General features: G+C 39.2%; 2 protein-coding genes across 2 annotated transcripts in view; one reads left to right on the top strand and one right to left on the bottom strand.

Moving 5' to 3' along the window:
• Positions 1 to 8,636, top strand: part of PRICKLE1 (prickle homolog 1 (Drosophila)) — a 9,768-nt gene extending 1,132 nt beyond the window's left edge. The window contains exons 2-7 of the mRNA XM_010006283.1: positions 1,353 to 1,466; positions 2,315 to 2,452; positions 2,942 to 3,145; positions 5,199 to 5,385; positions 5,524 to 6,387; positions 7,780 to 8,636. Of these exons, the coding sequence (XP_010004585.1) occupies positions 1,353 to 1,466; positions 2,315 to 2,452; positions 2,942 to 3,145; positions 5,199 to 5,385; positions 5,524 to 6,387; positions 7,780 to 8,636 (2,364 nt within the window). The remainder of the gene's footprint in view (positions 1 to 1,352; positions 1,467 to 2,314; positions 2,453 to 2,941; positions 3,146 to 5,198; positions 5,386 to 5,523; positions 6,388 to 7,779) is intronic.
• An 8,140-nt stretch (positions 8,637 to 16,776) lies between these two features.
• PPHLN1 (periphilin 1) overlaps positions 16,777 to 24,649 on the bottom strand; it is a 63,313-nt gene continuing 55,440 nt past the window's right edge. Inside the window, exon 8 of the mRNA XM_010006280.1 lies at positions 16,777 to 16,986. Within this exon, the coding sequence (XP_010004582.1) occupies positions 16,777 to 16,986 (210 nt within the window). The remainder of the gene's footprint in view (positions 16,987 to 24,649) is intronic.

Below are 24,649 nucleotides of genomic sequence, written 5' to 3'. Positions count from 1 at the left end.
AAGTAATAAATTATTTTTAGGGGAACTCTATCACTTACTTAAGCATCAATAGGAATCCTGATGAATTGGACATTAGAGGGAAACAGCCAGCTAACATTTTGCCAGAACAATTAAATGTCATAAAATATCCTCATCATCCAGCTAGCTCAGTTTTGTGGTGTTTTTGTTGTTTTGTGTTTTTTTTTTTCCCCTAATGATTACTTCTTTTGAAAACAGTGCAATAAACTTGAGAAAAGGGTATAAAGTGTCTTCAAAACTTCACTTCGCACTGCATGCTGTTATCTTTTCCTGGAGCTTCTTAAAATACAGTTAGTAGTAAGTGGACGTAGAATAGACTTCTGATATTTCAGTTTTGGTTAAATGAAGACCAAGTCATGTTTCATACCACCTCTCCCCACACAATTTTAATTGCTTCCTGAATCAAGTGATAAGTGCTTCTTTTTCATCTGTCTCACACAGTAATAAGCTGTTGACCTGAGCATTATTTAAATCTGGATGGCAAGTAATATTTTTGCCAACAGTCGGCTCTTATTTACAGCCTCAGGCCTCGTGACAAGCTGGAAACTGCATTGGAAAAAAACAATAAAACTGTAGCTGTTCCACAAAAATGTTTTTTGCCATTATCTTTGGCATAGTGTTCATTACAGCTTTCCTGTCATAATTTTCTTCTGAACAGAAAGAAAAAAAAAATTGATAGGTGTGTACACCTAATACTGGTTTCTTTATCAAAAACATGCAGCCTTTGAAAATTTTGTAGTTAATTTGCATCTGACTGAAATGTGGCTGGATCCAGCCTCCTCCCAAGGGAAGGATGTTTCTACCTCCTTACCAAAGCCCACATGGAAGCAATGAAAGCTGATGCTTTGGGTGAACCTGATCAGCAGGAGACTACAAAACAGCTTTTGTCTCAACAATGTGTAAAATGCAGAGAGCAAATTAAATTTGTTTATATAGTGGCTGTTTTCTGGAAAGCTTCATGCCTTGTGTGGTAAATTGCAGAGGGAAACTTGGAATTTCTACGGGGTTGTTGACCAGCCCTGAAGGGGGTGGGAATAATGAGAACATTAAATGTGCATAATTTATGATACCCCCCTAATTGTCACTGCAAATTGCATTCCAGAAAAGCAATTCGGCAGCTGGGTGCTAGTTTTATCAGAGACAATTCAAAGTTTGCTGAGCTGGTTCATCTGGGTCTCGCATTTTCAGCACAAACCCTGTCACGGGTCTAATGTAGCGTAACCGTCTTCCTTGGTAGAGCAGAGCTGAGGGGAGGGAAACAGGAGCTGAAGGACACTCACAGTGCTCAGGTGGTGGGTGTCCCTGAGTCTGAGCTCTGTGTTCTTCCTGGTCAGGTCCAGCTGTATTTCGCCTGCTTGCCTGAGGAGAAGGTCCCTTACGTTAACAGCCCAGGAGAGAAACACCGAATTAAACAACTTCTCTATCAGCTGCCACCCCACGATAATGAGGTAAATCCAAAATTTAGGATGCGCCGTCGGGGCTTAGGGCTTCCTGGAGGCTTTTTCATGGAGAATTACCTACCTGTGTATTTATTACAAGCTTAACCCGTGGCCTGCAGGGGCATCTGACCTACAAAGCAGCACGGTGTGTACACTGAGTCCATTGTTCTGCTGTCCGGTTGCCTTGTGTGCAGATAAGAGCTGTCTGGAAGGACACTGCCTTTGCTTGTTAGAGGGGCTGGTGTCACTGCAATAAACTTAACACAAGTTGGTTTTATAGTGTTTGCAGCCACCCACCAATTACCAGGAACCTACAAATTCCTGGAATTGCATTGTAGCATACAAAAAGGATGCTTTGTGATAGTAAAAGGTTTGCATCTCAGAAATGCAGTGTAATTTGGAGTAGAAGTGAAAATAACAAACAAGCCCTTTGTAAGGAGAGGGGGCGGGGGTGTCAATACTTAAGATCTTGTGTATACTGCAATACAGAGTGAGTTGTGGGCACTTAACCATAAATCTAAAGGACAATGTTATGGCTGATTTAGGTTCATTTCATTCTTTTAGGAGAGCAGCAGGTTTTGGTTTGGCTTTTTAAAGTCTTATTTCTTGTCTAGACAGCTCCTTAGTTTAGTACGGTGGGGTTTTTTTCCCTATAATACAAAATTCCTCTCTGTTCTACTTTTGTTTTGTGCCATGTTAGCTAAATATTAAGATGGTGGAGAAGACAAGTTGGAAAAGTTGCATGATGATTTCCAGCATGCCTGATGAATTTCTTGCATAGACGCACGCACTTATTCAGCTGTTGCTTTTAAAAGGCTCGGTATCTAAAATAAGTTCTCCTGTGTTTTTCCTGGAAGGTGAGATACTGCCAGTCTTTAAGTGAGGAAGAAAAGAAGGAGCTGCAGATGTTCAGCTCCCAGCGCAAAAAGGAGGCCCTCGGCCGAGGCACCATCAAGCTGCTCTCCAGAGCGGTGATGCACGCGGTGTGTGAGCAGGTAATGATACTGCTGGTGCCACAAGCCAGCTAAGGGGCTGAATGATGTGAAACTACAGCATCCTGATATTCCTTGGAAGCTTTTCTCTATGGCTGAAGATGCACACACAAAATTAAATGAAAGCATCATGTAAACAGAAAGAAGGAAGTGCTTGCTTATGCAAAATGCAACCTTTGATACTGGGAATGAACTGAATCTTTGATCTATTTCCTGCTCAAAATAAAATGGTTGCTGACTCATACTAAAGTAATGACGAATGAAAAATAGGTGTATGCTTAAAAATGTTAGTATGTATAAAATAATCTTCTATTCACAAAAGGTTTGTTGATGCACAGAGTTTGTCTAGGTCAAAATTGGTATTTTTTTCCCTCCTGTCAGAATTCTGGAATTAAAACCTGCATGTTGAGTTTGGTGTTTTGACTTAGTTTAAGTGCCAGGAGTTAGTAGTTTGGGATGGGAAGTGTGTTCACTTTCTGGTTTTGTTCCTAGTGTGGTACAAAAGTAAATGGTGGTGAAGTTGCAGTTTTTGCCTCAAGAGCTGGGCCTGGCGTGTGCTGGCATCCCTCATGTTTTGTGTGCTTCACCTGTAACGAGCTGCTCGTTGACCTTATCTACTTCTACCAAGATGGAAAAATTCACTGTGGCAGACACCACGCTGAACTTCTTAAACCCAGATGTTCAGCCTGTGATGAGGTAAATAATTCATGTTTTATGACCAACTTACACTCCTGTTACTATTCAGTTAACAAACTGCATCACTTGGGCAATTCCTTCAGACGCTTTCTTTTAAGGACTCCAAACATTAATTTCTTGTCAAACTGACAATATTACAAGCAACATGATGGTATTTAGAAGGAACATACCTGTTTGCATTTAGAATTGAATCTTGCAGATTGCATTAGAAAATGGGTCTGTACAAGTATTCCAAAATAGCACCTTCTTTAATGGCTGAGTTCTTGTTTACTTTTTTTTTTTTTTTTGCTTTAAAAAGTATGGGGTTTTCTTTTCTTTTCTGGTTCATTTTGCTTTGGAAGATGTGGGCACTTAACCATAAATCTAAAGGACAATGTTATGGCTGATTTAGGTTCATTTCATTCTTTTAGGAGAGCAGCAGGTTTTGGTTTGGCTTTTTAAAGTCTTATTTCTTGTCTAGACAGCTCCTTAGTTTAGTACGGTGGGGTTTTTTTCCCTATAATACAAAATTCCTCTCTGTTCTACTTTTGTTTTGTGCCATGTTAGCTAAATATTAAGATGGTGGAGAAGACAAGTTGGAAAAGTTGCATGATGATCTCCAGCATGCCTGATGAATTTCTTGCATAGACGCACGCACTTATTCAGCTGTTGCTTTTAAAAGGCTCGGTATCTAAAATAAGTTCTCCTGTGTTTTTCCTGGAAGGTGAGATACTGCCAGTCTTTAAGTGAGGAAGAAAAGAAGGAGCTGCAGATGTTCAGCTCCCAGCGCAAAAAGGAGGCCCTCGGCCGAGGCACCATCAAGCTGCTCTCCAGAGCGGTGATGCACGCGGTGTGTGAGCAGGTAATGATACTGCTGGTGCCACAAGCCAGCTAAGGGGCTGAATGATGTGAAACTACAGCATCCTGATATTCCTTGGAAGCTTTTCTCTATGGCTGAAGATGCACACACAAAATTAAATGAAAGCATCATGTAAACAGAAAGAAGGAAGTGCTTGCTTATGCAAAATGCAACCTTTGATACTGGGAATGAACTGAATCTTTGATCTATTTCCTGCTCAAAATAAAATGGTTGCTGACTCATACTAAAGTAATGACGAATGAAAAATAGGTGTATGCTTAAAAATGTTAGTATGTATAAAATAATCTTCTATTCACAAAAGGTTTGTTGATGCACAGAGTTTGTCTAGGTCAAAATTGGTATTTTTTTCCCTCCTGTCAGAATTCTGGAATTAAAACCTGCATGTTGAGTTTGGTGTTTTGACTTAGTTTAAGTGCCAGGAGTTAGTAGTTTGGGATGGGAAGTGTGTTCACTTTCTGGTTTTGTTCCTAGTGTGGTACAAAAGTAAATGGTGGTGAAGTTGCAGTTTTTGCCTCAAGAGCTGGGCCTGGCGTGTGCTGGCATCCCTCATGTTTTGTGTGCTTCACCTGTAACGAGCTGCTCGTTGACCTTATCTACTTCTACCAAGATGGAAAAATTCACTGTGGCAGACACCACGCTGAACTTCTTAAACCCAGATGTTCAGCCTGTGATGAGGTAAATAATTCATGTTTTATGACCAACTTACACTCCTGTTACTATTCAGTTAACAAACTGCATCACTTGGGCAATTCCTTCAGACGCTTTCTTTTAAGGACTCCAAACATTAATTTCTTGTCAAACTGACAATATTACAAGCAACATGATGGTATTTAGAAGGAACATACCTGTTTGCATTTAGAATTGAATCTTGCAGATTGCATTAGAAAATGGGTCTGTACAAGTATTCCAAAATAGCACCTTCTTTAATGGCTGAGTTCTTGTTTACTTTTTTTTTTTTTTTGCTTTAAAAAGTATGGGTTTTCTTTTCTTTTCTTGGTTCATTTTGCTTTGGAAGAGATCAGAATGCTACAATTGCGATTGGAGATTGATGTTTCTATCCTTGTGTTCCAAAGACAGCTAAATAAAAATAAATGTAGAGTGTGAACTGCACAGTTAGGATATTTTGCATACTTTAGCTCCCAAGGTGAGGTTTTGACCCCTTAACTAAAAAGTTTACTTTTTATCTCTGAAAAGATCATTTTTGCTGATGAGTGTACAGAAGCTGAGGGTCGACACTGGCACATGAAGCACTTCTGTTGCCTCGAGTGTGAAACCATCCTGGGTGGACAGAGATACATCATGAAGGATGGGCGACCATTCTGCTGTACCTGTTTTGAATCTCTTTACGCGGAATACTGTGAGACCTGTGGGGAACACATTGGTAAGTGTCCTTTTTAAGCATTAAACTTAGAAATTAAGGGAAAGCCAAGTTATGAAATAACATCAGATTCCAGAATGAGTGGATTCTGCATGTCCTTTTTTAGAGAAACCCAAAGCATTGTTTTTTTTCCCATTCTAGGTGTTGACCATGCCCAGATGACCTATGATGGACAGCACTGGCACGCCACAGAGACTTGCTTTTCTTGTGCTCAGTGCAAGACCTCTCTGCTTGGCTGCCCTTTCCTTCCAAAGCAAGGGCAGATTTACTGTTCAAAAACATGCAGCCTGGGAGAGGATGTTCATGCCTCCGACTCTTCTGATTCTGCGTTTCAGTCTGCTCGATCCAGAGATTCCAGGAGGAGCGTCCGCATGGGAAAAAGCAGCCGGTCAGCCGACCAGTGCCGCCAGTCTCTCCTCCTGTCGCCAGCCCTCAATTACAAATTTCCTGGCCTTTCAGGCAATGCTGATGATACCCTTTCTCGTAAGCTGGATGATTTAAGCCTTTCAAGGGAAGAGACAAGCTTTGTTAATGAAGACTTCTGGAAGGGAAGAGTAGAGCAAGAAATGCCTGAAGACCCTGAAGAATGGGCTGAACATGAAGACTACATGACTCAACTTCTTCTGAAGTTTGGTGATAAAAGCCTATTCCAGCAGCCCACTGAAGTAGACATTAGATCAAGTGAACACTGGATTTCTGATAGCATGGTGAAGAATAAGTTGGACTTGAAAAAAAATAATCCAAGCCTTGCAAGTAAGAAGTATCAATCAGACATGTACTGGGCCCAGTCACAAGATGGCTTGGGTGACTCTGCATATGGCAGCCACCCAGGCCCTGCCAGCAGCAGGAAAATCCAGGAGTTAGACATGGAACATGGGGCATCAGGATACAAGCATGACCAAACACCATGGTATGGAGGTTCACTTGAATGTTTGTCTGACCTGAAACAGCAAGAACAAAGTGTTCGAGACTCAATGGATTCTTTGGCTTTGTCTAACATAACAGGTAATGGGGGAAGAAATTACTGGCTTTGATGGAGAGGTCAAAGCTTACATGTTGGGAGTATTTTGAACTAAGACTTTTCATATTTGTAATTTCTAAAAAGCTTTAGTAGCCACAGATGCTTGTAAAGTAGGAGATACCTTTTATCAAACCACATACTCTTCCACAAGATACATTTCTGCTACTTAAATGCTGTTTAAATTCTTCTGCTTTCCTTTTGAATTCTCTTTCCCCTGCTTATAAAAACATCCATGTTAAACAGAGTAAGAATGGTCTTGAACTAATAATTTGTTGTATAAAAAACAGCACTTCAAGAAAATTAAGATTTTTTTTCCCCATACCTTAAGTATGAGAATTGCATTATAGACTAGGATAATATTAACGATAATCTGCAAAACAATGCAGGTAATTTCCTGATTTATTTGTAAAAATATGTAGAAAATCTGAAAAGATGGTGAACTTCTTCGCCTTAGGAAATGAGGTTTATAAGATTATCTTTCTCTGTTGACTAAAGAGAAACTTCTGTGAACCTTCTTGTCAAACGTGACTGAAATTAGCCAAAGGGATAAGTCAAATATGCAAGTGTCTCTCTCTGTGTGTTAACCTTCCTTTCCTGATTCCCTACAAAAACCCCAGACCTGGGAGTTAGGCGTGATAAACCCATTTTAAAAGTTGTCCTACGCTCTTCTCCATAATTTTCTTCCTGTAACCTGAATCCTTGTAGCTGCTTCTGTAGCTCAGGGCTGACCACTTGCTGCATTCCCCAAGCAGCAATGAAAGAACTGATGAGGGGAGCTTGGTTGAGGGGGCATGGGAGGAGGAACTAGAGGTGTTGTACCTGGGAATGTCAACAGGGCAGATGATGTTGCTGTTGTGGGAATGAAGGGTCACTAGACACAAACCTGGAGTAAACCAGGCCAGCTTACTGCTGATGATTTTTGGAGGGGAAGGATTCTTCTTCATGAGGCAGTATGCATTGCTTTCCTGTAGCAACAGCTGGAATATTGAATTTAGCAATACTGGAAACATGACATACTTTAGCCTTAAAAATTGCAAAAACAGACTGTAGAATAATAATTTTAAGTAATTATTTTTTTCCTTAGACTTAGCTGTGTGTTAGAGCTGTTTAAATTTTTTAAAATCATTAAACTACTTCTGCTTTTGCTGTCCTAATGTTAGTTAATTCTTTGGTAATCACAGCTAATACTTAAATATTTTAAGTCAAAACAAAGCGTGTTCTTCTACAAAGCTAGTCCTTTTGGTAATAGTTCCAAAAAACATGAGCAAGGTTTGCTTTACTGAAAATAAATGTTGAATATTTTATTATAATACTTACCTGTCTGATTTTCCTTCTGAGTACTCTCATTTTCCTTTTCCTCTTTTCTCCCACAATAGGGGCTTCAATGGATGGAGAAGGCAAGCCACGGCCATCTCTCTATTCTTTGCAGACTTTCCAAGAACTAGAGGTAGAGGACTGTGAAAAAATGAGCAACATGGGAACTCTGAATTCTTCAATGCTCCACCGGAGCACAGAGTCCTTGAAGAGTCTGAGCTCAGAATTGTGTCAGGAAAAGGTCTTGCCAGAGGAAAAGCCAGTGCATATGCCTGTACTGAGAAGATCTAAATCCCAGTCTAGGCCACAGCAAGTGAAGTTCTCAGATGATGTTATTGATAATGGAAGTTATGAGAACGTTGAAATACGTCAGCCTCCAATGAGTGAAAGGACTCGTAGGCGTGTTTACCATTTTGAAGAGCGTGGAAATCGGCCTTCTCATCATCGTAGAAGAAGTAGGAAGTCCCGTTCAGATAATGCACTTAACTTGGCTGCAGAAAGAAGATGTTCTCCCAGAGAGAGATTTCGTTATTACTCCCCTCAGGATCATGAAAAACTTATTCAAAACAGAAGCTCACGTGAGATTCAGGCATACATTCAGAACGCGGAGCTGTATGGACAATACGCCCACACTAGGTCTGATTATGCACTGCGGAATCAGGTGGTTGATAAATTTTTTGGATTGTATGGTGAGGAAGATGACTCCTGGTGTTCAACTTCATCCTCATCATCTGATTCTGAAGAGGAAGGATATTTTCTAGGACAGCCAATTCCACAGCCACGATCACTGAGATATCCATACTATACAGATGACCTTTCTGGTCCAACTACTGCTTTATCTAGTTCTCAGTTTGGACAAAGGACAACCAAGTCAAAGAAGAAGAGGGGACACAAAGGAAAAAATTGCATAATTTCTTAATTTGATCTAACAATTGGGAAGACCAGTCAACTCTGTAGCTAGTTTGAACCACATCCTTTTATATTAATAATTGTACTTAGGCAAGTTGCTAAGGTTCTTAATGCTTTGCCAGTGTAAATGATAACCCTGCCAGAGTTTACATTGTACAAGTAACATCCACAAATGTCACCATGCCAAATGATGATCTGCTCAGATACTGCTAGGTTTACATACTATGTTTCAGCTGTCAAAATACTGCAGTTCTGGATACAGACCTTCTGTAGACATTTTATTTTATGCTTGCAATTCACCTATGTTGAATTATCTAAGAGGGAATTCAACAAAGATCAACAAATAAAATCATCAGCCCTGTGCTGTAGCTACATACACACAGGGTGAGCTTTGACTTTTACCTCTTGCCGCCAAGAAAAAGAAGGCTCTATACTGTGTCCTTTCTTCATTGGTAAAGGTCACTTTTCTTCCTTCAAGTTGCCCTATAAAAACTGGATTATTATTTTTTGTCTTTATTGCTCCTTTTCCAAAGAGCCCCACCTTTAAGGAGGCAAAAGCCAGAACTGAAATGCTGGAGGCCTTGATACATCCTAAAGCAGTGGTAAAGGGTTTATACATTTAACTTTCATGTTCTTCCCTCCACATTTTTAAATTTATTTTTTTTAATTCCATCCCTCTGTAAGATGTTTTTTTTGGTGCCTGTTTAAAGGAAGACACTAATTCAGCTGCTGCAGTTGGACTTAGCTGCTGGTGAGTGGTGATGGTTTTTATGCTGTGTCCCCACCCCCCAGCAGCAAGAGAGGTACAACTGCTGGAGTCCTTTGCTCAGGCATGTCACCCCATTTAAGTCAATGAATCTACTTACGTAAGAAATACTTTTATAAGGGCTTAAAGGATTAGGCTCCAGAACTGTATCCTTTCAAATGCATTAGCCAGGTTTAAAAATGTATTAGCTGCAATTCTAAATCAAAAAAAACATTGATATTTATAATGTAGTATTTCATAGGCTTAAATGTATTCATAATTTAACAGTGCAAATACGAATGTACATATTGTACAGTTAAAATTTTAAAAGCTGAATATTTTTATATCCCTGAATTTGAAGAAATTTGTTACAATATCAAACTAGATTTGTTAGGGGTTTAACAGCAGCGTTACAGATGAAATATTGCTTGTTATTTTAGTCAGGGGTTTTAAGTTGAAAAATATTGAAAAATGTTTAGTGCAAAGCAGCTTAATTCTGTCTACTAGGTATTAAAAGCTCTGTATGCATGGTGGGGCTATGTAAATACTATCTAAACTATGGCCCTGTTAAACTTGCAAGTGTTATTTATGGGTCAAGCAAAATGTAAACTATATAAATGTAAAAACCACACAAGCCTAGAATATATCAGTACAACAAATATACAACTCCTGTGGATGTGGGTTTGTTTTTTTTCTAATTATTGTTCCCTTCCTTTCCTAAAAATAGTTTCTGAAGTTCACCTACATTGAGGAAGAGATATGCTGGGTGGTTCTAGAAGGCAAGCCAGCAAAAAACTACAAAGTAGTGGGTAATGTCGCAAGTTGCCTTGAACTTGTACATGGAGCAGAAGCTATTTTAAGTTATAATAAACTTCCAGTGTTTTAAATAAAGGGCAGAAATTTGTTACTTCAGTTAACAGTGTCTCCCACCAATTAAGATAATGGTTTTCTGACCACCAGAAGAAAGGTAATTAATGAAGTAACAGATGCATCTTTCCAGAAAAGCCTGCCACATTGGACGAAGCTTGTCATTCTTGAGGGTGTAGAGGTTTTGGAATAAAAGCACCTAAAAGTAAGGACGGAACGGACACAGGGGTATTGGTTTACACTAAAGAAAATGAAGCTATTGCTAAGGCTAACAACTAGCAGTTACTTGCTTGTGTTTTTCAGGGGAAAATAAGCTAAAGATCCTTTACTCCCAGAGGTGGTATTCACCATATAAGTCACTTTTCTAGTACAAACAAGTCTGTGTACATGAAAGCTGATCAAAGTAGTATCGTGCTACATCGCATGGGCCAACGGGCGGCGCATGGGATGCTTCCAGCTGGCGGGTTGCCCTGGTGGCCTAGGCAGTAGTTGCTTTCCTAGCAGCCAAATGCCTGTTGTGCTTAAGTATATTACAGCAACCAGTCTGCCAAGACTTAACAGGACTTAAGGAGAGATGCTGACTTGCTCAAAAAAGCAATTGAGACCTTCCATTTTTACTTGCATTTCCAAATACAAGGAACCAGGAGCCTCAGGAATGAAATGCTCTGTCTGCTTGCCACTGCTGTGTCCTTTTTGGAGCAAGTAACTTGTCTCATGGAGAAATGTCTCCACCAGTAGTTCCTCTGATCTTACACTATCTCCTGAGACACAGCATATGTACTCTCCCAAAGTGCAATTTTTCCAGAGTATTAGATGATAAAAGCTCTCCATAGATTGTTAGTTGCTTCTTAATACTTAAAAACACCACCACCACCAAGACAACCAAACAAAAACAAAGCCCCAAACTTTTTAACAGTGTCACTTAAAAACTATCTTCAGCATTAATGTTACCATTACCTCCTTCTAAACCTCAAACTAAATGAGTTGAAAGATGTGTCTCTTCCCCATGCCCTTACAGACAACCCAAGGATAACTCAGAGCTAAAGGTACCATTGTAGGACCACTGTGACCTCTCTGCTCCTAGAGGGCTCTAGGTACTTCAGAATGAGTGATGTAAATAATGACACTTCCGCTCCCCCACCTCTGCTCCTTTACATCGTTATTTTTCAGCTGCACACTCTGGCAGTGGAGAGAGGACTTTGCTTGTCCTCAGTTTTACTCAGAAAAAAACAGAGGCAGTTTGTCTGTGCAGGGGATAAATAATAAATAATTAAATTTACAGCAGCAACTCTTCCAGCCCCAGGCAGGGGCTTCAACCTGGCTTCCCTCAAGACCAAACTCAGGCGAGGAAGGTAGAGATTGCACAACATGATGCCTAAGGGTGCAGAGCTCCAGTGGTGTTGCCTTCCAGTGGATAAACAGCTTGTTCAGAGCTAGTTCAGATACCTCTGCTCTGAGGCACATACGTCTCATAGAATCAATCGTAGACTCATAGAATGGTTTGGGTTGGAAGGGACCTTAAAGATCATCTATTTCCAATTCCCCTGCATTGGCAGGGACACTTCCCACTAGATCAGGTTGCTCTGTGCCCCATCCAACCTGGCCTCGAACATTTCCAGGGATGGAACTTCCACAACTTCCCTGGATAACCTTTTCCAGTGTCTTACCACCCTCATAGTGAAGAATTTCTTCCTTATTTCTAATACAATTCTCCCCTCTTCCAGTTCAAAGCCATTACCCCTTGTCTCACTACATGCCTATATCAACCTTACCTATGCTGAGCTGCAAGACCACAAGCAATTCAGAGCATCAGAAAACATTTAGAAAGCATTGTTTTGCTGAGGACTGGACTGCTAAGAAACATTCACATCAGAGAAAAATTAGAGGTACTTGTAAGCACATAATGAAAGAAGGGGGTAGTATTTTTATCCACTTTTACACACTAAGCTTAAAGATGGCAATACAACTTTGTTTTGTTTTTTCAGATCAACATAACCAATTTTTCCTTCATTATTATTTTTTATCACTTAGGAGAAATATTTCTAATTAATTCTTCCACCTGTGCTATACCCCAGTGGGATGGAGGAGAAAACTGGAAGAGTAAAAGTAAGAAAGGTTGAGATGAAGATAGTTCAGTAAAACAAACAAACAAACAACAAAAAACAAAACCCAAAAGATGCCAAGTGATACAGAAAAGCCCAGTTGCTCTCCACTAGCCACCTGTTAGTTGTATTAAGAAGCAGCTAACAGTCCCTGAGCAACAGCAGCCCCAGGAAACTTGCCCCCTTCTCCCGTTTTATTGCTGAGCATGACATCATGTAGTGTGGAATATCCCTTTGGGCAGTTGGGATCAGGTGTCCCCACTGTGTCCCCTCCAAACCTCTTGCCCACCCCCAGTCTCCTTGCTGGTGGGATGGTGTGTGCAGCAGCCAAGGTTCCCAGGCTGTGTAAGCCCTGCTCAGCAGTAACTAAAACATCTGTGTGGTATCAACATAATTTTCAGCACCAATCCAAAGCATCCCACCACTGTACCTGCTACTACAAAGAAAATTAACTCTATCTCACCCAAACCCAGTACAACCTTTCTGATAGCGAGAAATACTAGGGCAATACATTATCCTCATCAAAAGAGGAAGCCTTGCACAGGCAGCAGGGCTACAAGGAACCAGTCCTTCTCCAATACATGGCATGAGCTCCTTTCATGTCTATAGAATCATAGACTCATAGAATTGCTCTGCTTGGAAAAGACCTTTAACATCATGAAGTAACAGGTTTATTGTGGATTTTCACCCTGCTTATGTTGTCAGTCAAAGCTGCCAACTCACCTAGGGAGGCAACAGATCCATTCAGAACTGCTGCAGCCTCAGCAGCTAGCACTGAATTGCCATGTTGCTTTCCTTCATTTCCCTCTTCCCTTTTTATTCTTTTAAGGGTAAATGCACATTAATGTGTGCTAGGAGTAAGGGTTTTTTTTCAGGAGGTCTTAAGGTGACCAAGAAAACTAATTTCTCCAGCACAGCATCTGGTTCCTTCCAGCAACACTCTTCCTATCCCTTTCCAGAAGCCCCATTCAGGCTGTCCATGAGACCAAGGACAACTGTTTACACCAATATGAAATGAATCCAAATTATGTGTTTGGTTCTTCAGGAAGCAAGACTAAAAACCATGTTTCTTTCTTTAGTTAAAGGATCAGCATATTATTTTACTTACACCAACAGAAAGCATACATCACAAAAGGTTAAATGTCAGTGTTCAACACAATAGCAAGTATTAAATGGAAAAGCAGTTACCTATCACTCATTAATGTGATAGTACTTACAAAAAAATTCAAAAGGCTCCTTAGTTCATGAGTAAAATGTAGTCCTGTAACCAAAAAAAACAAAACACAAACCAAGCAGAATAAGTAAAGGACAAGGTAACAACATTTTGAAAGATCTTACTGATCTATTAGCTAATCTAAAAACCCAAAAATGACTGGGTGATGGGTCAGATTCAGAGTAACAGCAAATGGGGTTACATCAGGCTGGCAGCCACCAGTAGTGTTCTCAAAGGCTCAATTTAAGGGCAAGTGCTCTTTAATGTTTTTATAAATTACAAAGACACAGGATTTGAATGTACATTAAGTTTACTCATGACACTAAACTAAGAGGAACTGTGGACTCCCTTGAGAGAGATCTAGGCAGACTGGAGACCTGGGCAATCACAAAGCATATGAAATTCAACAAGAGCAAGAGCTGGATTCTCCACGTGGGACTGGGTAATCCTGGTTATATGTACAAATTGGGGGATGTGAAGCAGGTGAGCAACCCCATAGAAAGAGATCTAGGGATTCATATTGACAGCAGGTTTAACATGAGTCAACAGTGTGCCCTAGCAGCCAAAAAAGGCCAACTATGTCCTGGGGTGCAACAAGCACAGCATAGCTGGCTGGTCAAGGCAGGAGACTATCCTGCTCTGCACAGCGCTGGTGCAGCCCCACCTGGAGTGCTGTGTGCAGCTTTGGGCACCTCAGTATGAGAAGGATAGAAAACTATTAGAGTGTGTCCAGGGCAGGGAGACCAAGATAGTGAAAGACCTTGAGGGGAAGACTTAGGCGGAGCAGCTGAGTCCCTTGGCTTGTTCAACCTGGAGAAGAGAAGGCTGAGGAGTGACCTCATTGCAGCCTACAACTTCCTCTAGGGGAGCAGTGGAGGGGTAGGTATGGATCTCCTCTCTCTGGTGACCAGCAATGGAACACAGAGAAATGAAATGAAGCTGGTTCAGGGGAAGTTCAAACTGGACATTAGGAAAAGATTCTTCATTGAAAGGGTGGTCAGTCACTGAACAACCTCTCTGAGGAAGTGGTCACAGCCCCAAGCCTGTCAACAGTTCAAGGAGTGTCTGGATGATGCTCTAAGTCATATAGTTTAGTTTTAGGTAGTACTGGGAGGAGCAGGGACTTGGACTCAATAATCTTTATGGGTTCCTACCAAATCGAGTTATTATGATTATAAGCTTTTCTTGAAAAATCATATGCTTTTATCATAGTAAATTTAATCAGGCTTCTAACAAAGGAGACTTCTAACAAACTGTACAGTAATTGACATTTTAAATCAAAGCTACATTAAGCATGATATCAGTATTTTTTTCATTAGCACTTCTAACCGAAAGCAGAAACTCTGCTGGAACACCCTAAAGGCTCTCAGTCCTGTAGGCAAGTACTGAAGTGTTGTAGTTAATGCTCCTGCCTCAGTGAAGCCTGTGCTTTGCCTGTGGTTTCATAACCAGTCTCTGTAAACCAAGTTGTTGCCAGAATGGCAGATCAGGTCTATCTACTGTGCCACAACAGGTTGCCTCTCTTCCCCTCTCTCCCTCCGCAAATTAGCATTCTGTAGTATCCATGAGCTGATTCCCACTCACTGTGCAGCCCACACAATCCCAGGTGCCAACAAGGTAAGTTGAAGGTCATCTCCTTTGAGTAATATGAACTCTTAGAAACCAACAAGAGACAACTGCAAAACCACACCCTACTGACATTAAAAATAATCAGGCATCTCAAGAATCTGATGTTACACATTTAATATACCATATCAAGATTTGCAAGTGTAAGATGCTGTGATACACACAGTACCTTGTATATGCAAAATCATTGTTATTCCTTTTACTTTTCTGCACACCATTGTGATGAAATCAGAAAAGCTATCTTGGTAAGGGGGCTGAATTCACTGGCTTTCTAATTTAAAAATACTGTGGCCTCAGAAACCACAAGCATTAGTCGTTAGTCCTTTTACAGACTTTCACATGTTTGGAAATGCAAAAGTATACCAAGCAATCATGCTTAAACTTACCTCTTCATGATTATGAACTCAAATTACCCTTTTTCTGAAACATTTGTGAAAACCAGCACCTTCTTCAATGTAAAGCTGTACATAATCCAATACTCAGGAAACTGCCAATGAGTCCTAAATATTTTTATCTCTGAAAAGTAATCACATACTACTAGCAGCCTCTTGACTCTCCTCAACCACTGTTCCCCAACTACAAGTCATTCTCTCAAGTAAAAATGGCTCCATACATTACACAGAAATCACCTGGTTGTGAAATAATGATGAATTTGGGGTCTTAGAAGTTCAACTAATCCAAAGCAACTTGGAGTTACTAAGGAGACAGTCCTGCTTGTTTTTCTTGTCTCACCTTGCCACTCCATATTCTTTCTTCTTCTTGATGTCAGAAACAAAGATTACACACAGCCTCCATGGAAGAAAAGTGGTGATAAGGCAAAAGCAGGGAGTGGGAGGGAGTAGGAGAAGGGACCTTTCTCTTCTCAGGAGCTGCCTGCAGTTACATTCTGGAAGGTGTAGTAAAAAATGTAACAAAGGAAACATTTAGTAGCAAATAGTAACAAAAAAATAGATTTCATAATTCTGCTTATTAGTAATGACTCATGATATGGAAAACACCGATATTTAAAAGGAAGAAATAGGAAAAAAATACAGCACTTCTTGTATCAAGTGGCTAGAATCACTCTGGCAGTCAGAGACTACAGAAAACCTCTAGTATTAACAGAATAAATCTGGAGTTTAAAATTAAACTGTAATAAATAATTTAAATTTTAATTGCAAACAATTTCTCAAGTCTTCCCTTCCTATAGTATATATAAAACCAAGACATTTCTGCACAATTTGAGGCATGAAGAGCGGCTTCTTGTTATTTTAATAAAAAATAGTGTTTGAAGTTACACTTACAGACATAAAAACATAAGTGTACATACATAGAACTGAACATTTTTTCAGTAATGGTGTAAAGGTTTCAAAAATACTTTGTAACTTTGCAAGATTCTTGAAAAGAACATCCTTTCAAAGGAATATACATCAACAAGTAACAGGTAGGAAGAATACAATCGTGGAGACCACAGTGAACAAGATACAGCCACCTGAGCTACTATGGAGGAGTGCAGGCCTTGGGTTCAAATCTCCAACAAGATCTCTTCTTTCCCCTCAAAAAGCAGATTTATTATAGCATACGCAATGCAAAGGATCTATAAAGCATATTTTTGTCCTTAGTATGAGCCCTCTTTGAAGGATTCTGATAGATCTTGATTGGCAGCATCATACTGAGCAATGAAATGTTTGAGTTCTTCAATGCATCGTTCACCTATTTCATGCAAATTCTGCCGCAGGGCAAACTGAATGGACTTCTCTAATGATGGATCTTTATCAATTAGCATCTTCACTACCATGCCAAAGGTTTCACAGTCTTGTCTGTAGATCTAGAAGCAACACATTTTAGAAAATTATTATATGTTAGTTTCTTTACTTAGCACACCAACAGCCCTTGTTGATTCAGGTGCTACTGCAGATCATAAACAAGCAAAGCACGTTGGATTTAACACAAGTTTCAAATGTAAGATGTATTTGCCTTCTCTTCTGAACTGCACTAATACAAGTATAACTAGTGCAGAAATACCTGGATACAAGATATTATAATGTTTATTGGAAGAAACGCCTTTAAAAGAGCAGCCTCCTTATATTAAATATGGCCTCTTGCAGCAATATCTAACAAATAATGGCAGAACAAAGTGCAAATGCTAAACCAGATTTTCATTGCAAATACATGTGCATTTAACTGTGGCATGCCTAGAAATCTCAATCCTTATGCAAAGCAACAATAACTTAGTTTGTAATATTTCCTAATACTTCAAATACAAGTTACGTTTAAATAATTTCACCAAATTCTGTTTGTTGGCTGTTTCTCAAATAACTCCTTGACAAATATGACTTTAATCAGTTTAACTGCATTGGTGATGCAACCACTAATGATAAGAGAAATCCTGACAGATGTTTACATGAACCCGTCTGATCTGGTACTGCAGAGGATGAAGAGTTTGCAAGTCAGTTATGTACCACAGTTGAGGAGAAGTAACTTCTCTTTATCATTGCAACTGGTTTTCAAAGAAATACCTGACTATGCTCTAAGGCAGTTTTCAAAGTGAGTCAGTGGCCTTTTAAGTTTTCTATTTTTTTCAAATTCCAGCCAAGGTTATTAATCTAAACACCAACCAAGAAGGGAATTTGTCAAATTCTTTCAACTAGGAATGCAGTTCATTTTCACATCTCTTTGGCCATTTCCATTTGGAAAATACACCAGCTTTTTGAATGGAAATAAGTCAGGTTTATATCTTCACATTTTTAATAATCTCTTAGTATTGTGTGCTGGTGTTAGAACTTATTTTTACAGAGATTTGTGAACCTTTCCTCCCACATTTATATATATTGTGGACACGAAGGATACAAGCAATTCCCCATTAGTAAAACAGAAAAAAATTAAATAATAAACCCCCTACAACCAAACACCACCACAGTCTTTTTTTCATAGGGACCAGTCCAAGGGCAGGTCAAGCATATTCATGTCAAAAGAGCAGCCAAAAAAAAGAAAAAAGAAATATTCTGAACACAAATAAAACTATTCTGAGAAACACAACGATTTAACATCAATAAAGACAGTTCTCAAATGTCTGATAGCATATTCTACAATAAGAGTATAAAAGAAGGCCTTTTGGAAGAAACTAATTTTCAGTAGAGATTAAAAAGTCTAAAAGCAAAAAAAAAAAAAAAAAAACTGTGGGCCCAAAAAAAAAAGAAAAAAAACATCACATGTGTTTTCAAAGAAATACCTGACTATGCTCTAAGGCAGTTTTCAAAGTGAGTCAGTGGCCTTTTAAGTTTTCTATTTTTTTCAAATTCCAGCCAAGGTTATTAATCTAAACACCAACCAAGAAGGGAATTTGTCAAATTCTTTCAACTAGGAATGCAGTTCATTTTCACATCTCTTTGGCCATTTCCATTTGGAAAATACACCAGCTTTTTGAATGGAAATAAGTCAGGTTTATATCTTCACATTTTTAATAATCTCTTAGTATTGTGTGCTGGTGTTAGAACTTATTTTTACAGAGATTTGTGAACCTTTCCTCCCACATTTATATATATTGTGGACACGAAGGATACAAGCAATTCCCCATTAGTAAAACAGAAAAAAATTAAATAATAAACCCCCTACAACCAAACACCACCACAGTCTTTTTTTCATAGGGACCAGTCCAAGGGCAGGTCAAGCATATTCATGTCAAAAGAGCAGCCAAAAAAAAGAAAAAAGAAATATTCTGAACACAAATAAAACTATTCTGAGAAACACAACGATTTAACATCAATAAAGACAGTTCTCAAATGTCTGATAGCATATTCTACAATAAGAGTATAAAAGAAGGCCTTTTGGAAGAAACTAATTTTCAGTAGAGATTAAAAAGTCTAAAAGCAAAAAAAAAAAAAAAAAAGACTGTGGCCCAAAACAAAATGAAACAAAACATCTCATATGTGGAAATGGTGTGCACATGGCATTTTTTCTGAGAGGAGCTTGTTTCCTGCCTTGTATGTTTAGTTCTTAGGTAGTAAAATACCAGCATGAAACCCAGGCTCTTGAGTTCATGTTCCACAGCAAGTAAAACATGGTACTTCAAACAGAGCAAATTTGCCTTTCTTTTTTTCTCTTTCCAAGGAAAAAATCTCAGGAAGAATTGCTGTCTCTGATTAGCCATATGACAGACAGATGGTATTTCACTTTGGGTAACTTGTGCCTTTCAAATACTTGCAGCACACTTACTAGCACCTTCACAGAATGATTTCTGAAAGGTTTTTTTCTCCCTAAAGTCATGATGTTTTCGAGGAAATAGTTCAAAACTTCTGCCCCTTTCTCCCCTTTTTGTATGTCTGTTTGTCCTATGTTATCACCTTTGAAGTGGTCAGCCCAAGGACGTGTGAATGATCTCCCACAGGTAAATGAACCTGGAAGCTGTCAGTGTTCAGAGGGTGCTGTGCAACACTGTTACGAGTGAAACCCTGACACTAACAGAGAACACAGAAATTTTGCTCTGCCTTTTGCAAGGGAAGGCACCCAAAGCTACAAGTGAAGGAAATGCTCTACTTTTAATTGGTCTTCAAATGAATGGCAAATAGTGTTGCCTGCTATTTCTCTCACACACCACAATAAGCTGCCCTAGCTGCAATTCTCTGACCCTTAGCATATAAATATTAGCTCAATCTTAGCACATTTTTCTTCAAAACTTTCACAAAAGAAGACTGGGAGGAGAATCAAGAGAGCCATCGTTGCTGCTGCACCTGGAGTCAGAAGTCATTTCACTGTCACAACCATCTGGAAATTTAACACCTTCTTACAAGTGATGAACGTTTTCAATACTTGGTGACAAAAGACTTCGGGGGAAAAAAAAATTGACCTAAAATAGGGGAAGAGGGCAGAAGGTGGAGCAGGAAAGGCAGTTCTAACAACAGAAAACAAAGGAAACAGCTCAGCTCTTCTAACAATAATTAAGCAATTTTCCCTTGACAAGCTTTCTACCCCAGCTGCTAATTCTGATTCTCCTGGTGCAATCTGCCTCCACCTCAATTGTGCTGATAAACCTATTTGTATAGCTGCGACATAAATTACATCACTGAGATGATCCCTTTTAAAATTACTTCCCTCCCAATTAATGTGATTCAGTGATTCAATTCTAAAACCAGATGCATCAGCACAACTGAAAGAACTGTGAACCACAGTTGAGAAGTGGAAATAACTTCATAAACTAGTTTATATCTGAAGCCAGTGCACAACTGTCAACCTTCAGAGAGAAGTTACTGTGCTTGGCAGAAGGGAGTAGAGATTATCAATTACATGAATATCAATTAGAGAAGATACTAAATACAACTTAATGGTATGGTCAACTGTTTGAAATTTGTGAAAGCACTCAAAGCTCTTGAAAAAGAGGATGATGGCATGGCATATTAAAATCCATCTTCTCCACAGAAGAGAAAGAGCCTATTTCTGGAAAATAAGCTGAGAATACGATGTTGAGAAAGAAAACTGCAGAAAAGACTTAAGCAAAAACACCCTCTGTCGGAGGAGAACACTGGAAGAACTTGTGACCCAAAAAAAGTTGGAAAACAACTGTCTTTAAATGTCAGCTGATACTGGTTTTGGGCTCAGACCATGGAAAGTTCATTTGTAAACATCTCAGACTAAAACCCAAGAATTATTCCATGTGTAGAGAAAGAAAGAAATAACATTTTTATATTGAAAAACAAGAAAGGGAATTATATCAACAACATGATTACTGTGATATATATGTCAGGTAATCCTGAAAACAGCTAAAGCCATAGGGTGATCGTTTACCAAGGCCCTAGCACACTTTTACTCTCTGACCTATGCTACTGCACCAGCATAATGGAAAGAACATGTAACACTTCAGTAAGCAGATGAAGGAGAAGCAGAAACAGCTGTTCTACTCCCAAATATAAAAATACATTCATATTTCTGTTATATACACTATATATATACACTACATATATATTCTTGGTTTTCCTATTAGTGAGAAGTATATAAGGTAAATTCAAGGTCTCTTTGAAGTTTTCCAAATTCAGCACATCTGCCATCTGTGAGGTCCAAGGACCACAAATATGCCTACTTTTATATTATTGTCAGGGCATTTTGCCTCTATTTATTCTTACATTATAACAGCATAAAAGCTCTGGCTGACATCAGCTTTTCACTGTACTAGTCTCTGTAGGCTTTGTCTAGACACAATTCTAAAGGTGTGATGCACCTGCAACATGTTAGTGAACACTACTCATATATTTGAGAAAACTAAAGCAAATTTTGCACTGAGAACTGTTTAAACATAGCTAACAGACATTCACTTCCAAATCCAGCTAGAGCAACAGAGAGGCATATCCACCAGGCTGGAGCTGATCAAGCCCTAGAATTCACCAAGCAGAATAAAACCTTTGAGACGTCCCTAATCTGCATCTGGGCAAAGTTTTCAGTTAACCTCAAAATGCTATCAACAGTGACTTAAACTACAAAGTATGATACTGACATGAAAAAAATTAAGGATGCCATAAATTCTCTTCCTGCAGCTCAGCACTGCTGGGACATTAACCTCTGATGGGGAAGAAAGAGGAGAAACAGCAAACATGTGGGAACTGCTCAAGTTTTAGACTGATACATCCCTCCTGCAATGATAATCTAAAAATGGTCTTGGCTTAAATCAAAGAAAACCGAGAATAGCTCAGCTGATGGTTGGAAAACAACATCACCAAAACTTTGTTGTACACCTAAACTCTGGGTGTGGATGAAATTACACCTAGCTAGAAATCACTACAGTCTGCAGAAGAGTCAGAAACTTTGTCATCTTGGTCTCAAATTCTTGCATACCCAGCCAAAAAGCAGCTTTGTTTCAACAAAAGTAGGCATAATGTTCAAAGGGGATGAGGCCAGGAAAAGCAGAGAAGTTATAACAGAGATATTCACAACCTTTATTTCACGGCATGGTGGCTTCCTCAGCTTAACTCTACAGAGCCTGTAGAAAGTTAAGTTCTCAAGGTGATTCAGAACAGCTGAAACTACAGCTTCTGTTCTAAGCTGCCTTTGAGGAAGAGGGAAACAGTAACACAAGTTCCCTGATAACGTGCAACACCCTCAAGAAAGACTGGTCACACCAGGCTACAAGTTTGCCTCTGTATCTCCCATGTCCACAGCTGGTAGGAAGTACAACTGAGCAGCAAACGCAAGATGGAAATTGCTCTGTCTCAGCAAGGACACAACTGAATCTTCACTTCTCACTTCTAGGAGAATTGTTCTAATGAATGTGCTTTATTTTATATAAGGGTAGACAACATGAACTATCTTCTCCAGCTACAGTTTTGAATTATTATGTCTGGTACTTTTTTGAATGCTCTCGACTTTATGCACATGTAAAAGCCTCTTGAATAGGAACCATCAAGACACTTGGGCATGCAAGGCTCGAGGAACTTTATGCAAGAGATGGGCAAATTAATTTCAATGCAGAAGGTCATACTTCTGCTCACAAACACAAGCAGGTCTACCAGGCCCGAGGAGGACCACATACATTAAGTGGATGTGATGACTTCACAAGTGCAACTGATGTCCATGATATAATCTGTAATTTCCAATTCCTTGCTCTTTTTCATCACAATCTCTCCTACATTTTTGAGCATTCTTATAATTCCATACTTTTATAGATTCATCTAACACTCTCTCACCTCCACCAGGATCCTTTCTTCACAGCAAGATGACATACCTCTAGACTCTGAGAAGCTCTACACCGTATGTAGACAGCCCACCACCATTGCTTTTGAGTTAGTGCTCATCATCAGATACCTGTTCCCAGCTCCTCATCCAGAAGGCCAAAGACACTCAAGGCTCAGTTCAGGTGGGGAAAGGAGTTAGGGTTGTGGCTCAGAAACCACTTTAAATAGCCTGCAACCCTTAGATATTAACTCACCCTCAAGAAGATCCAACATGCCCAGCAATCGCAGTCTTGTATCTGTGATTCATTCAAGTATTCATTTAATATATATTATCTTTCAGAAAACAAACTTTACAGTTACTAAGGGCACATTTCCCACAAGTACCAAATCCCCCATGCAAGAAGAAGCAACACGCTCACTGATAACTGTTTGATTTCTAACAAAGGCAGAGCTTGAACTTGCAGAGCGCAAGTAGAGCACAAGTTTGAAAGCCACACCATATCCCCTCCAGACACTCCATTAATGAAAAAGCAAACTGCCTGAAATCTCTCTTGCTTCAGTGAAGCCCCAGGGTTGTTCCTCTACACTAGACAAAAGAAACAGCTTTTATTCCCCCAGCTAAACCAGGATAGCCAGGTTGGTACAGCCCTCTGGTGGTATAAACCAGCTTATTTCCCCTCCTCAGCAGACCTAAAGTAAGTTTGACAAAGCACTTCTGTTCACACAGCCACATCTATGCCAGGTTTCTTGGCACAGATAGACAGACTATGAGGTATAGTTTTTCTTGCACTCCTAAGAGCAATGCTAAAAGATTTTGTAATGTAAACCTAGGTCTAAGCTGATTGCATATACAGCAAGATTCTGCATTATAATTGTGCATGTAAATTCTAGCAAATTGAGAAACTACTACACACTGAATGGCTTCAGTACTGCTGCTATCAAAGTCCTCTCCTTGTCAAAGACATCTCTTAAAAGGAATTATTACTTCTCCCCAAACAACTTATTTTAAATTTATTTACATACTATTTTAGATTTTTCTCAACCACACATACTAGACTCTATTAGCCTACCAGAAATTTACTCTCAAATACAATACGCTAACCCTTTACTGAAGGACTGCAGAAAAAAATTCATTACTGTAGTGGCAGTGTAATGGTACAGTTATGTTTATGAGTATAATATAGAAATTCATAGCTCCACAGTGCAAAGAATGCTCAAAACTGTCATTAAACCACTTGCAGACAATTTCCACGATCAAGACATTTAAAATTAGTTTTCAACCAAGATGAACTATTTTTCTTTGTCACAAAAAGCTGAAATTAACGTACAAAAAATGTATTACTTCATTGTAATAGTGGTATATAATTTTTAATTATAAAATATCAATAAGTCTACTCTACCTCTTTCTTTAAAATGCACTAACAATTTTGCCTTGAATCTATGTAATAACTTCCATACCCGTTAATCAATGTGTTTATAGACCAATCAGATATTCATTGAAAAGCAAATTGGGGGGAACAAGTTATTTAATCTACTATGCAATAATGAACAATTTCATGTTAATTTGCTACTTACTGAAGATATGCAAAATATTACAGTTCTCTGCACTTAGATACAATTCTGCTTCCCTTTTCATTGAAAGTTTCAAGTGCCTGGTTTAACATGTTTTCAGAATGTAAGCACACCATTTTTGGCATCTAAATACCTGACTGGAAGGTCTGCTGCAAGTCCCTCATGTGGAATGAGGCTGATACCAGTCATCATTTTAAAAGCAGTGTGAATTCCCATTTGAACTCTGCTTTGCCCTCAAGGACCAGGACTGGCAACGTGGGG

Source organism: Chaetura pelagica, unplaced genomic scaffold (assembly GCF_000747805.2).
Source record: "Chaetura pelagica isolate M959 unplaced genomic scaffold, ChaPel_1.0 scaffold108, whole genome shotgun sequence".
Taxonomy (NCBI): Eukaryota; Metazoa; Chordata; class Aves; order Apodiformes; family Apodidae; genus Chaetura; species Chaetura pelagica.
This window is presented reverse-complemented; position numbering and strand designations above follow the sequence as displayed.